The sequence below is a fragment of the Pholis gunnellus genome (assembly GCF_910591455.1).
Source record: "Pholis gunnellus genome assembly, chromosome: 16".
In the NCBI taxonomy this organism is placed as follows: domain Eukaryota; kingdom Metazoa; phylum Chordata; class Actinopteri; order Perciformes; family Pholidae; genus Pholis; species Pholis gunnellus.
Genome location: NC_136543.1, coordinates 6,881,741 through 6,896,389, shown reverse-complemented (window position 1 = coordinate 6,896,389; position 14,649 = coordinate 6,881,741). Strand labels below are relative to the sequence as shown.

At 43.4% G+C, this 14,649-nt stretch overlaps 1 protein-coding gene across 1 annotated transcript in view; it reads left to right on the top strand.

Annotated features, from left to right (window-relative positions):
• Positions 1-1,828: 1,828 nt before the first annotated feature.
• The window catches only part of LOC306707868 (dolichyl-diphosphooligosaccharide--protein glycosyltransferase subunit STT3B), a 68,745-nt gene continuing 55,924 nt past the window's right edge, over positions 1,829-14,649 (top strand). The window contains exon 1 of the mRNA XM_079175509.1: positions 1,829-2,291. Coding sequence (XP_079031635.1) covers positions 2,029-2,291 — 263 coding nt within the window. The 5' untranslated portion in view covers positions 1,829-2,028. The remainder of the gene's footprint in view (positions 2,292-14,649) is intronic.

The window sequence follows — 14,649 nt, the reverse complement described above, 5'->3', positions numbered from 1 at the left end:
GCTATTGTAAGATAAAGATGTATTCATCGGCATGCATGTGTATGGTGTATGTCTGTGTGTGTGTCTGTTATTGTCGATAGATGTATTCATCGGCATGTGTGTGGGATTACGCGTGTTTTTATGCATTGTATCTGTGCACTCTCTGTTGCCTGTGCATAAACACGTTGCGAGTGGGTGTGCATGAATTCTCCTTGGCGCTGCCTTTTCAGCTGCAGCATGCAGGACGCCTGCGACACTGAGCTATGTCATCTCTGTGATCTCTTTATGAAGTACAAAAAAAAATGTTCACTTCTGCCACTCCATCCACTCGCCATGATGACCCCCATCAATTTCCATAATCATCCTTTTACTCTCCTTTATTATCGGCCTTCTATCTTTCCCCGTCTACTGTATTCTCATCTCTCTCTTATCTCCTCCTCGTCTCTTCCAGAAGATATAGCCTCAATGCACAGCCTCGCTAAGCCGGCTCAAACTTCAGTCCAATTCTTCTGCATGAACATTTCATTTGCATTATTTTTTTGTTTTTTAAATTGTGATCTTATGTGTGACAAGGGTAGCTGTAAACACTGCTGATGCAAAGTAAGGATGGCAAATTGGGTCAATTTGTGAAGTTCTCAAATGAGCAAATGATATATACTAAAAGTGGACATAATTAACAGCTTTTATAGAGACCAAGATACTCTGGTAAGTAGTTATTGCTTAAGTATGCAGCATCAAACATTCCTATTCATAACCCAAAGCAATGGATACTGAAATCCGGAGCAACACAATAAATTCATAATTTGAATATTTGATTTTGGAGGTCAGCGATTAAATGACGTACACTGCTTTGGTGAAAACATGCTCCTCTCATTGCACAATGCCCCAAGGGCAGCCTGAGGGTGAGAGGACACGCTGTGCGGTTGGACAGGTTCAGCAAATGTTAAAGAAGATGAGAAAAAAGGGTGTTTTGTCCACTCTGACTTGAGAACAAAGTTCTTTCTACCTATGATATTACACAGGACACTATTGTTTTTCTCCCTTTGGGACTGAATCACATTTCAGATAAATCAATAACACTTCCTGCCTCTGTCTCATTGTTGTAAACAGTGCGAGCACAGAATACTATCAATCAAAAAACTTGAGCATTTATTTGAAATGTTATAAATATATATATATTAAAAATAAATGTCTTCTTCCAATATATAGGCTTTCAAGGCTTCAGGGGAAGTTGAGAAAGTATATCCTGAGTTTAAGAGAATGATAAATGCTGTGTTCTTGTCTTAGCTGGGGGACATAATAATGATGAGGCACATCAATCTTTATTACTACTCCACCACCCAGTCCAGAACATCCAAGGGCAACAGAAATATTGCACTCACGGAGAACATTTATCTTCACACACCTGCCTATAGCTTTTATCTGCAAGGAAACGAATTCCCTTCTAGATCTTTGGACTACGTGTGCATGATCTTTTCTTTGTTTTTCTCTATAAAAAGTGACTAATTCAACTTTATAAAGCTAACTTTAAGCCGAGTATTACGGGTTGTATTTATAGTGGGCAACAGAATGACTCAATCTTCATATGTAACAGGGGATAATCCTCGTTTCAATCAGTGGCAGCCATAATTTAATATGTCTCCATTGGTGCACTCATCTGTCTATCTAGTCAATGTTGCGCTCTGATTGGCTTACAGACGTAAACCCCCGCCCTCTCGTACCTGTCGATCTGTGAGAGGCCGCGAGAGCTTTCCTACGCTCCGCCCATCGCATCCCTCCCGCCCATTTCCACCGGCGTTCGATCGTGTAGCGAATTGACTGTCGCGGACTCTGTATGTGGCGCATGAGTATGCGTTTCGGGATGTAACGGCGGTCTCGCGGAGCATTGATACTGAATTCATATATATATATAAACCTGCGGGACTCAGAAGAAAGAAAACCGAGGGAGAGCGTGTGCAAACTAAGGGAGTTTACGACAGCGCGGCGTGGAGGGAGACACGGGCGCGTGGCAGGGAGAACTAGCAAACCCAACCGACACCGCACGCAGAAATGGCGGAGCACCACGCAGCCGGCGACGGCAAGCACAAAGCGTCCACCAGTGCCGGGGGCTTGGTGCACGGGAACAGCAGACCCGGCGTCGCGGGTGGCGGACCGGGCAAAGGAGGAGGCCTGTCTGGTGGACTGACACAACCGGCCGGGTGGCAGTCCTTACTCTCCTTTAGCATTCTGTTCCTGGCCTGCCTGGCCGGATTCAGCTCCAGACTTTTCGCGGTGATCCGGTTCGAGAGCATCATCCACGAGTTTGATCCATGGTAAGCTAACGTAGCTAACGTTTCTCCGGTCGGGTTGACTCCCTGGTAAACGGGTACTTGTAGTGACAATGAAAGAAAACAAATAGCTGTCTAAATAACTGGGTCATTTATAAAAAATAATGTATATTAGATAAAGACAATGTATATTATTTTAACTGTAATATTTTACTCTTTTAAAAGTCAGCAGTGACTGTTTTGAACACAGCTTTAACCCGAACCCTGTTTAGATGTTTTGTTCGCTCCACATTCAATATGTTGTGTTCCCACAATGACCAGCGACAGGATTGTCTGGAGTCAAACACTTTGATTACGAGGTCCGTGTCCTGGCTGTGTAGTCCTGCTTGAAGGACAGTGACATGTCAACGTGAAGAACCGAGTGACACGCAGCTGGCTGGTCCGGTCGGACCTCTTTCTCTCGCTCGCTCTCGCTCTCTCTCTCTATCTCTTGCTCTCTCTCGTGTGTTGTTCTACAACAGCGTGCAATAATAGCTGCAGCAGCGCGAGGGGGCTTCAGCTGCATGGACAACTTTATTTAGGGTTGTGGGGAAACGCGTGGAAGACGTGCACGATGTCCCAGCGCGTGTTTTAATTCATTGAGAACTCAATTCAGCGGGTGAAGATGAAATGGACGTTGTCGATATGATTGATTTGAGGCGTTTTTTTTACAGCTGGATGGATTCTTGCTGAGTGAGTAGAGACTATGCAAAGTGGACAAGCGGGTTTTTCACGAAAATTACCATTTTAACGGCAGAATGTTCACAACCCGGAAATGAACTGATCCGGTCTGTTGTGTCTGTCATCACAATGCGGGATTAGGGTCACATGGGCTCACAAGTGTCCGCCCGGTTGCAGAGCACTCCCTCCTCCTCCTCTGCCTCTGCTGTCGTGTACTCGGTGGCATTCAACCGGGCAGCACGACTGATGCATTCATTTATTAATTTTCAAGGACAAGGTGCTCCATCTTGTTCAGGGTGACACTTGCCTCGTCAATTATGCTGATGGCTTGATTGCATTTTATAGCCGAGGCTCAGGGCTGCGAGAGGGTCCGCGTGGTTCAGAGGACACTTGATCCTGCTTCGAGACTGGAATGTGCACCAAGGACTGACCTCAGGCCTGTTAAATAACTAGTCCCCCAGTGTCACACACTCAGAAGACGTTGCATTGTTACCTCACAGCCTTCATATATCCGATTAATGCCACGGGTGGTCACACAGTTGCTATATCACCTATGGTATTTTTTGCTGCACTTAACAGTGAAATCGGGAGCGTTTTTCCTCAGTATGAGGCTGTAAAGTGCCAACCAGTCTCCACAGTTAAAACTGCACAGTTCTTTGCCAACATGTCACAGAAAAGAAAGCATATCTTTGATATTAAAGTGTTTATCAGCCCTTGCAGCTATGAGTAGTCTACTGTTCTCTGGGACTTTTTGGATGGAACCTTCTGTTGCAGGTTTACATGTAAACCAAACGGTGCTTTCAGCCACAAAGTAATGCTTTAAAAAGTCTTTTTTTAAGGGTGGTTCACATAACTATTAGAAGCAGCGCTGCAGACTGCAAATTATCGTTATTTTGTATTGAAAAAAACATCAATCAAAACAGATTTACACCATGAACATATCTGTGGTTGACTACTCATGAATCTTGCAGCACCCCCCTCCTCCTCCTCTCCCTCTAGTCATCTTTTGGCTCAATGTGTAATCCTGATCAGCTTGCTGAGAAGTTAGAACCACTCCCCTACATTAATTAACTAGCGTTGTATACATTAACACACAAACTTGACCCCTGTTAGTGCTTTTTTTAAAAAGCACGTTTTTTTATGATTATGTTGCGTCCCGTATTAGTATATCCCCCCCCCCCCCCCCCCCCCCCCCCCCTTCTTTTTTTTTTTGGACAGTGAGAAAAGAAAACGTGTGTTTTACAGCTGCAGGCCCACGGGGTGCTGATTGGAAGTGGCCATCACTACCAGACACGCATGATTACTGCTGTTGTCGTCTAGATGCTGTTATTGATTTTTTTAGCTTCAAATTATCTGCAGCTAACCATTACGTTAAATAAACTGGCAATTTGAAGAATGAAGATTGGATTTACAAGCACCGAAATGTCAAGCGTATTCTAAGCAAACACAATTTTGTAGGCGAGTCCCCGATATGACTCGCCCGTTATCTGGCCCTGCTCATTTTGGTTTCCTAATATTTGTTCATGTTTTTTTAAGACCAGACAGGCTTCAGTTGGCATTCAAGTGAGATTTTGTTTGTCTCGTCTATTTATGAAAGCAATTAATTTCTGAGTTTGTGTCCTGAGGCATTTTTACGGTCTTTATCCAATCCCAATTTGCTGCTCATCTTCTTAGGGCAACATGTTGGATGTTCTCTCAGAATATCGTCACGACTAAACAGACTAAACTTTATTATGTGGAGGTGTAACTCCTCGACCCTGCTGGTACCAGTTAAGTCCCAGTGTTTGTCAAAATGCTACTGGTGTTCCCTCAGAAGAGAAACCTTTTTTGTTCCTGCTGTAAGTTAAAAAATTCTCTTTCCAGTTGATTAAGTTAGCAGAAGGAACATTTAACAAGGCAGAAAGCTGTATGATGGTTGAGGCACGTACATGTGGAGGAGAGCTGCACGGAGAAAGAGTACATTTCTTTAATGTCGGGCAACAGAGTCCGTTCTGACAGAAGAAGAAGAAGAGTCTCCGTAAAGCAAATAATGAGCTAGATTCTTGGGTATAGCATCTCCGGACATATACTTTCACTCTTCACACACTTGCATCCTTACTCTCTGTTCGACTGGTCAACATCAGTTCTGCTGCCGCTTGTTCATGCTTTTGATGGATGCTCACAGTGTGTCATACAGGAGGCTAGCTTTTAGCAATTTGGTTCACCCTGAGAGCAAAACTACGAGGCTAGAACTACATTCAGCCTACTAAGTGCTGTACTTAAGTACAATTATGAGGTACTTTGCTTCAGTATTTCCATTTTATGCAACTTCATGGTTCTATTCCACTACATCTTAGAGGGCAACTTTGTACTTTAATATTGCCAAGTGCATGTAGTGAAGTTAGTTACTAGTTTGGCTACTATTCAGATTCTAAATTAAATATAAATTAAATAATACATAAATAGATGTTCTCTTGTTTCAAATAAAGTAAGAGCTAATAAAGACGATAACACAAATAAACATGAGAGAAAGCTTTTGAAAAATGTGACTCTTAAAATAAAGTACTATATATAAAAACAATATTTAACTGAATTTTCTTGCAGCTTTATCAGCTTATTGAGGTGTGATGTCAGTGAAAAGAGCCACAATATTATATTCTTATCTTCTAAAAAGAGAAGATTGTGTGCAGGGACTTTATCTGTGGTTATTAAACCACTTGTTTCAGCTCTATTCTCTCTGTTAACATCATTGTTGGACAGTGAATGACTGTGTTAGGATTCTGATTATATTGGGCTTTTAGGTTTATTTCTTTTGTGCCTTAATTTCGGATGTGAGTGGGTAGTTTGCTCGAAAGATTTGTGCTTTGTCTCGTAGTGGTGCTTCATATTACCGCTTTTAATAATCTTCAAGGTCTCTGAATAATAAACGTAAGAGTCCGTCCATTCTTGTTTAACGACTCTGGTAAATCTGCTCCGGTTAAAATACAAGCGCTCTCTGAAAATGTAATATTTCTCAATTATCTGTCGGTTATAACCGATTTTAACTTTGTTGTGGGCAAACGTGTATGCGAGAGTGCAAAAAATGCTTACACTGCAAAATGACTTATGCATAAATCAGAAATCTGGGTTTTGTTGCAAGATTAGAAATGGGCTGTAAATCTCGAAGTTGTTTAGGCAAGTTGAAAAGGTTATGTTTCGTTTCAAGGTATGAGACAGTTGGGATTGTAGTATTTGTGCCATCTGCTCCCGTAACATTTGTGTGCCATCTGTGTGCACACTCAGCTACAGCAGCTTTACCAGGTTAATAGAAGATTCAGCGCAAGAGCCATTGGAAAACTGCCTATTGACGCTCTTAAATAATCCGAACGCATTGCTTTGTTTCTGCTCGCCTGAGTGCTCTCGTTCACCTTGCACCCTGCAATTTCTGGGTGCAGCAGAAAATTGTGACAACCACCGTCATCGTCTCTGTTGATGTCCTGATCGGCCGGGTGGGAAACCTGCAAAACTGGCAGCTCTAACACCACCGCAGATGGAACATGATACAGAATCTCAGACCCCCTTTTTTTTTCTTTTTCTTTTTCTCTTCTCTTTCTTTTTTGGAGGCAGGGAGTTTCATCATGTTGGACACAAAGAAAACATCCAGCGATATTCAGCAGCTTTTGATTGTTAATCCCCAAACAAGAATAGTGCGATTTTGACGTTTGAAATGTCAGTCGCTTCACAGACTCCTTGTGCAATCCTCTGCTTTCTCAAGCAACTCTTTGATATCAGTGAACACCTCAGAAAGGATCTTTTTAATGTTTCTGACCCCTTTTTAAGATACAGTTGCTGCTGCTGAAAGTTGTTAACTGCTGTGAAAATGAAGTCTCCCCCCACAAGTCTTGTTACCACCTCAGCTTTATTTGAAAAGCCGTGTGTGTGTGTGTGTGTGTGTGTGTGTGTGTGTGTGTGTGTGTGTGTGTGTGTGTGTGTGTGTGTGTGTGTGTGTGTGTGTGTGTGTGTGTGTGTGTGTGTGTGTGTGTGTGTGTGTGTGTGTGTGTGTGTGTGTGTGTGTGTGTGTCCCTTCCGTATTTTTCTCACACACAAAGCATGACGTCTATCTCAAAGTAGATTAGGCCGTAAAAGAAGAGGCTGCTGGCACAGCAACGCGTTAACTAGAGCCGTAGTGTGGGAAAATGGAGAATAAGTCGTGATTGATCGTCCTACCAGACACTTAGCTGGGGCTGTGTGATCGCTGCCTAACCCCCCGACTGACTGTCTGTCCAACAGCTTATGAAATATTCAGCGTTCAGGCGGTGTCCAGTTACCTGCAGCAGAAACGGATTTTGGTGAGCGCCCATCCTCTGTTACTACAGGCTGGCTTCCTATGCTGACATTATTCTTTGTTTAATAGATTGGTGTTACCACAGCAACTTATTAGCGGCTTCACAGCGGTGCCAGAGGTAATGACTATTTTGGCCGGGTCTTTCTTGTCTCTAGTCCAGCCTTGCAGGCCAGTCGTATTACAACACTCGCACGACACGAGAGAAAGCTAACACACTCAGGGTTTTTTGCACTCTCGTTTGCAGAACTTCGCTGCTTTCTCCTCAGTCGGGACACCCGATGTCAAGCCCCTGATGATTAAGTACTATACATAGGATTTACTAGTTCATTTTTATTTGTACGGATAGGTTAACATTTAATTTGAATATTGGTTGATTTCCAACAATACTTAAGATCTGTGACTACAGCTTAGTTGAATCTCTTCCTCCTGTCTTCATACCCTCTACTCTGAGATTATCGTGATTGTGAATAATGTGCAAAAGTTTGTGCATTCAGCTCTTTCGCAAGCTGTTCCAGGATTCTGTTCGGGAACAATAACAAAGGGCAATATACTGTATAGAGGTTATAGAGCGCTGGTAGCTGACGCCCTTAGTTTTTATCCCTCACTTTTGCCTGTCAGCCAAATTTGGTCGGGGCCACTCGGAAAGTGTTGGCGAGATTGCCACCTAACAAGGGGCGCTTGTCAGCAGCCTGGAGGCCACGTGAGTCACAGATGCCTTGATGGAGCATAATGGCACTGAGAGGTATTCCAATTTGTTAGCTTGATGAATTGCCTCTGCCTGCACATCCAGAGTGATATTTGTGTTGCTGTGCTCACCCGCATATGATCAGCTTCACAGGGTGTCCAGAGCAAGTTTAAGTGTTTGTTAGATTTTACATTTAATTACACAAGAGGGGGTGGGGGGAGAGGTTCAGCTTAACCGCTGTTTACATAAGCTACGGTACAATGTAGCCACGGCTATTAGTCATTTTCAAAATTACCTTGAGCCGGTCCTCTTCTCAGCCACAGCCGTTTCTGTTTTGCTTTTGCTGGCAGCCGTTTGCTAATGAGAATTTTAGAGCATTGTCCTCTGATGACGTCGAGCATTGTGTTCCAGCTCCGCGCCCTTTATTGGAGGCTAAAGTGTGCGATCGTGTACTCTTATAACTTTGAAGCATGGCAGCAGTGCAACACAAGCATCGGATTACACCCAAGCCCGCTGCTTGGATCTCTACGTTTAGGATGGAGATGGCAGCGTTTGCAATACTGTACATTCCCAAAACCAGCAGGACTCCAAAGTTTTAATTAAAATGTTTTGGGGTTTGACGGTCAGTTTGCATTAGACATTGAAACGCCTAAAAGTGAGTATTTTCCTCACAGCAGCTGGTGGCTGAAGTGGAACACAGTCATTGTCACAGGACACAGGAGTGAACCGCTGCTTTGACACCGGAGTTTTATTCATACAAGTGTTCAGCTTTGGAAATGTTACTTCAAGGTTGCAATGGTGCTGCTGATGAAAGGTTTTATTTGAAGGAACAATGAGACTTGCCCAAATGAAGGCGTTTATGTTAATATAGTTATACGGTTGAATTTCAGAGTGTGCTTTAGAAAGTACACGTGGATATATTATATCACAGGCTGTAGTGTTGCACTGTTTTCGTATTATGAAGACCTAATATTTCTTAATATAAATGTCCAAATAGCATTAGAAATCTATAATATTTAATTACTTTCTAATCTAACAAATTTATATAATGTTTCATACAATATATTTCTCTTGTGGAGTTCTTTCACGTATAGAGATGTTAAAAAAAAAACAAGCATGAATGAAGGGGTCTGACTCCCCGGTATATTCCGTCTTGTAAAGCCTCCTTGGCTGAAATTGAGTATTGACAACCTCTGGTCTAATACTGTATCCTCTACTGACAGGGATCTTGGAACAGGCCCAGAGAAGAACCTGTGTAGCAGAACTAAATCCATCCCCTGTGTTCTCATCTACAGGAAAACACAGAGTCCATGCACACACTCGCACGTCAGTGTGTGTCACGCAGAAGTGGAGATGCACGGCTGATGCAGTATTTGTCAAGCTGTTTGTTCTGTACTGTCACGGGCGCTTTGATGCGCTTGTTGTTCCATGACCACCCAGTCTGCAGAACCCATCCGACTGGGTGGGGGAACAGAAGGGGCGACGCGTCCGCTTAGCAAATGCAGCGCTGTAATTGACGGCACTCCTTTTTGAATGCCTTCGCCAAGTGCGTTCTCTCGTGTGTTTCCCTTTATAGCGAGTTGCTGCGTATCGGAAATAGTCTTCATGCTCTGAGTTTCCCCCCCAGCACCACTAGCAGCAGACATCCCTTCACTTTTCTATCTCGGTGAATAAGTAATCGTGGTTGAGTTTACATGGTGTATTCTTAGACTTTAGAAAAGAGGTTGCAGAGTCACACCTTGCATGTGTTTCTTAAAGGATGAGAACCCCTGTAAAGGACTAACCAATGAAAGACCGACAGGTGTAGAGGATGCATGTTACGTTTGCATGAGAACACACCAATATCTGCTCGCCATGACAGTCTTGCGGTTCCCGAAGATCACCGCCGGTCAGACAATCCTTGAATGTTTGCTCAGCCTCGCTGTATCTTCCCTTTCTCCTTCCCGTGGGCTTTGAAGTGGTGCTGGATGTCCTCTGGACGGTGCGGGGTGGAGGCGGGGCAGAGAGGAACAGAGAGGATCTGTGCTCATCGTGTCCTTTTACCGACAGGAGTCGGCATGCAGCTCTGTGGGCGAGCGCACCTGCATACAGAGAGGAGAAGAAAGGAGGAGCGAGAGACACAGTGGTGGGTTGGTGGGAGGCGGAGAGGGAGAGGAGAAATGAATGCCTGCCAGGCATCCAATCTGAGGGAGGTTTTGGTTGTTGGAGCCAGAGAGATTTCATTGTTCCAAAAAGTGCCTCATCAGTTTGTTTGTGTGTGTGCATGTTCATGTCTAATGTTTGTGCTTTGTTTTGTTTTTCATGCAGGGAGGATAGGGTTGATTTTCTATTTCGTCTGCCTCAGCCTCAGGTTAAATTGAATGTCTTGTGTAGCTGATAGTCTACTTACAGCGGAGCCCGTTTAATACGATCAGCTGCTCAAAGCATCTCTAAAGCATTACTGAATAGTTAAAATAGCTCAACTCAGCTTATTCTTGCGTAATTTTTCTCCTTTTTCAATTTAAACCCTCCACCACTTTGCAGGAAACTCCCTAGGAATTCACCGTTGGGCATCGGCAGTAAAGCCAGGTAGAGATAGCTGAGAGCTGGCTTAATCAAATGAATCCCAAAGCAGAGGTTAGTATGAAAGCCGGCTAGTTGTAGCCACACAGTGCTGCTTTGTGGAACAATTTAGGGGTTTGGGTTCTTAGTGAGTCGGTTATCCGCTATGTGAAGTTACCACTGTATGAATCACACTGAGATTTGCCTGCTTAATTCTGTGTGTGTGTCGATATGCCAACTGGCCGGTTCCGTGGATAGATGATTGGCGAGCCATCAACTTGGCACCTCCTGAATGCGTCGTGTTCTGTTGTCATTTATGTACCGTTATGTCTTCATTGGGAATCGTGTCTTCTTGCTCCTCGTTTCAAGTTAAGATATTTGTAAGCCTATTGAATATTTTTGTATTTTACGAGTATGAGTCAGTTATTTGGTTTTCAAATTGTTGCTGTGTGAAATTATTGCAATTCCGCACAGTCCGTTTGGGGCTTTTATCACTATGGAAATAAACCAAACTAAAGCTAATCTCAGATATGATGTTATTGCACTTCCTAGAAAGGGTTCCCTGGCCTCTGCCTCTATTAGCACTGCCCTGGTTTTTTTTTTAGATGCCACAGTAGATCTTCCACAATACTGTATTTTCTCCTGTTAGAATATTTATACATCTATTAAAGCTGCCGTCCCTTCAGCTTTATGTGTACGTCTGGTCCTCTGGGTTTGTTTTTGTTCCTAGAAAGTGACACATGCAGATGTCTAATTTCATCTGACCAGCAGTCTAAAGATATTCAGTTCACTATAAGACTCAGAAACTTTGCAAATAGTCACATTTGGGAGGCTCGACTGGTGTGTTATCATTTTAGCATCAGAATTATTTAAAATAGCAGTCTCACACTCAGTCAAAAGTCATCCGCAACAAGAGGGCAGTGTTGAATACAGTGTACAGTAAACTCTGTCCTTTTGTGGTAGAGACGGTTGTACTGATTATGCTTGGGTTCATATGTTATTTTATTTGTAGTATTTCGTTTTTTATGTGACGGTCAGATAAGAATGCAGTGACACAGCTCTTTGTCAGCCACAATGCATCCAACTTTGTTGCTGCTAACGCTCCCGGGCGGGTGAACTTGAGGCTGCCTGTCTTGATGGATCTAACCGGTTGTTGTGTGAGGTTATCGGTGCAGCCGGGCAGTTTATTACGCTCAACGGACGAGAGGTTAGCATCACGTTGCCACAGTGGTATCGGGTGCAGTTGTATCAGTTGTTTCAGAAGTATGAGTGCATGAGCACAGCATTGTAACTGATACTGGTACAAGTCCATCCCTATTGTCGGTACAAATCCTGATTATTTCTTTTATTTGCTGTGTTTTTGTTGTTAAAATGATTCCTCGGTATAGCTCTGCTCTGCTCATTGTATATCTGCCAAAGGGCGTCCCTCCATTTTTGTCAACACCCGGCCTGTTTTTCTGGTGCAGATGTGGCCATTGTTCAGCTGTTGTTTGTGTTCATTCCCATAGGCCCATTGAGAGTAGACGACTTTATTGTCACAGCCTTGCCACGGGCAAGCCCACCTGGTGTGACATTACGGAGCATTATAGTCTGGGGCCACAGCTTTGTTTTTAGGTTTGCCTGAATAGCCGACTTCCAGGCGAGGACACAACTGCCCAGTGCTGCTTCGGTTGCAGGGCACAGACTAATGGAGGAGTAGTTGAAGAGGGCCTAGGGCAGAGGAAAATAAATGACAGATGGACGAATGGAGTGGTGTCGAGCAGAACAGAATGACGGCTGGAATAGGTTGTCAATCTGCGACTGGCTGAGAAATACGAGTCTGTCAGGCGGCTGTCATATCTTCGTGGGTTATCAAGCAGAGCAGCTGGCAGGTAGTTTGGGGGAGCACATATGAAACAAGGTGGTGCAGAGTCTGGGTTGGACCCAATCGGAGGACAAAATGGCTTCGATACTAAGGGCACGTTCACACCAGCCGTGTTTAGTCCTGTTGAACCGATACCTGGAGGTGAGGTTCGTTTGGATTGGTGTGGACCAAACAACTAATCTCTGGTCCGCTTTGAAGGGGAGGTCTCCGACCGCTGTCAAGTGAACTCTGAAGCGGTTCATTTCTGGTGTGAACACCATAAGAACCAATCACAGGAAGCGTACCATTTAGTCGCTTAAAAGAACATGTTGGCTTTTCCTGTTTTGGTTACTGGGGAACTAGTCGCCTATTAACACATTTTCTACCACTGAATTTGATACATTTACTGTTTATCAGACCACAAATGAGACAATCAATTACTAGCTAGCACAGTTAACTAGCTGCTTGATTAACTAGCAAGCCACTAAATTAATCAAATTTAACAACTTAATTCTTCATCCACACACACTTGTCACAGTGTAGGAAAGCTCATTGCCATCGCCAGATAAGTGACAACTCATTTTCTGTAACCAGTGTAGCATGAAAGCGTTATGGGATTAGCAAGCTAGCTAGCTAACTAGCCAGCCGCTAAATGAGTCAATTATGAACATCTATGCGTCATCCACACAGTCTTGTCACAGCATAGGAAAGCACATCACAAGCATGGTGGCTATTCTTGAGTCTTACATGGAGGTAAGACACATAATCAAGCAACATTTCCACCACACTTTTGTGACTTTTGTTCTCAGTTATTGGACTGTTTTACACAATGTGTTATCTTTGCATTGGTTTTATTCAGGAACCGGGCCTTTAGGTGTAAGAGCACAGTGGACTACAGTAAAGTAGACTTTGTTCTTCCACTGTATCTGAGGACTAAAGTCACTTTTAGGACACGTAGTGTTTCACAAGCTAGAACCAATTTAAATTGCTTAGTGACAGATAAATACAAACTTGTTCAATGATTGGCACTGAATCACCCATGTATTTAAAGCACTTAATTCCATCGTCCAAGTGTACAAATGTTAACTCTATACATGAGGACTTTCTCTTTTACTGCTGATTTCTGAAAACCGATGACTGTTCCGGCAAAGGTGACATTTATGCAGAACAGGCAAAGGGAGGGAAATCGAGATGGAAATGAATAATCTGCATCAAATTAATCAAAATTTAAAAGTCCCTAAAATTCTGTTAATAAACATTTAATATTCAACGTGAGCGGTTTTAACCTCGGCAAGGACAGACCTGTGGTGTCCGCTTAGTCCTTCGGGTCAGAAATAAAAAAATAGTCTTTATAGTTAGTTATACAAGAGTGTACAATCTTTAAAAAAAGCTTGTACACTCTTGTCCGACCACCCATGCGCTTTTACCTCATCACTTGCTTTTTGAGCCATTCTAATGTTACTGCTCCTAAATAAAACTGTATGAGTACAACATGCTGGACAGTGTTTTGTATAATCTTCAGCCTTTATAGATTTTCTTTTAGCAATGCTAGCTACCCAGTAGCTGGTTCTTAGTTTGTGGACCCAACCGCTCAAATAGTTGTTGCCTTTAGACGCATGTACGCCTTCATCTGGCAGGCCGTGTAGGAGGTCTGGAGGACGAGGTCATTTGTAATGTCGATCGCCTCCACACTGGTCAAATCGGTCAAGTTGTGGGAAAAATCGCTCTCTTGTAGGATCACATCCTATATGTATTTCTATTTTCTGGTGATAACTGAAACCGTGCAGGTTCAACCAACCCTTTTATGTATTCACTTTCCTCCATTTCCAATTTGCTCAGCATATAGGTTCTTCAATTCCCGCCCTCCATAGTCACGTGATTGTAAACGAGCTGTAAAATGTTTTCTCATTCCACTTGCAGTCTCATCTTGCAGCATTTCACTCTGCAGAAACACAACTCTGCCTCCTCACTTTGCCTTTTATGATGCCTCCTCCTGCTCTAGCCAAGGCTTCAGAACAGATTTGCTGAAATTAATGAATTAAAAAATAAAAGTCTCCCCCTAGCCAACTCCTCAATTGAATGTGTCCTTGAGACATGTAGCACCACAGGAGTAGAAGAGCCTTTCTTTCCAAATGCTAATCGTTGCCCCGAGTGCCACACTCCCTCTCGTCAGCCTCGGCCCTTCTACATTGCCCAACCACGGGTGTTGGACTGACCCAATTGATCACGTAGCTTCATTTTTTTGTCTTCCACCAATATCCTGGAAACTCCCCGTCTTCCTTAGAAGCTCTCGATGTTATTGTTCAGTTTA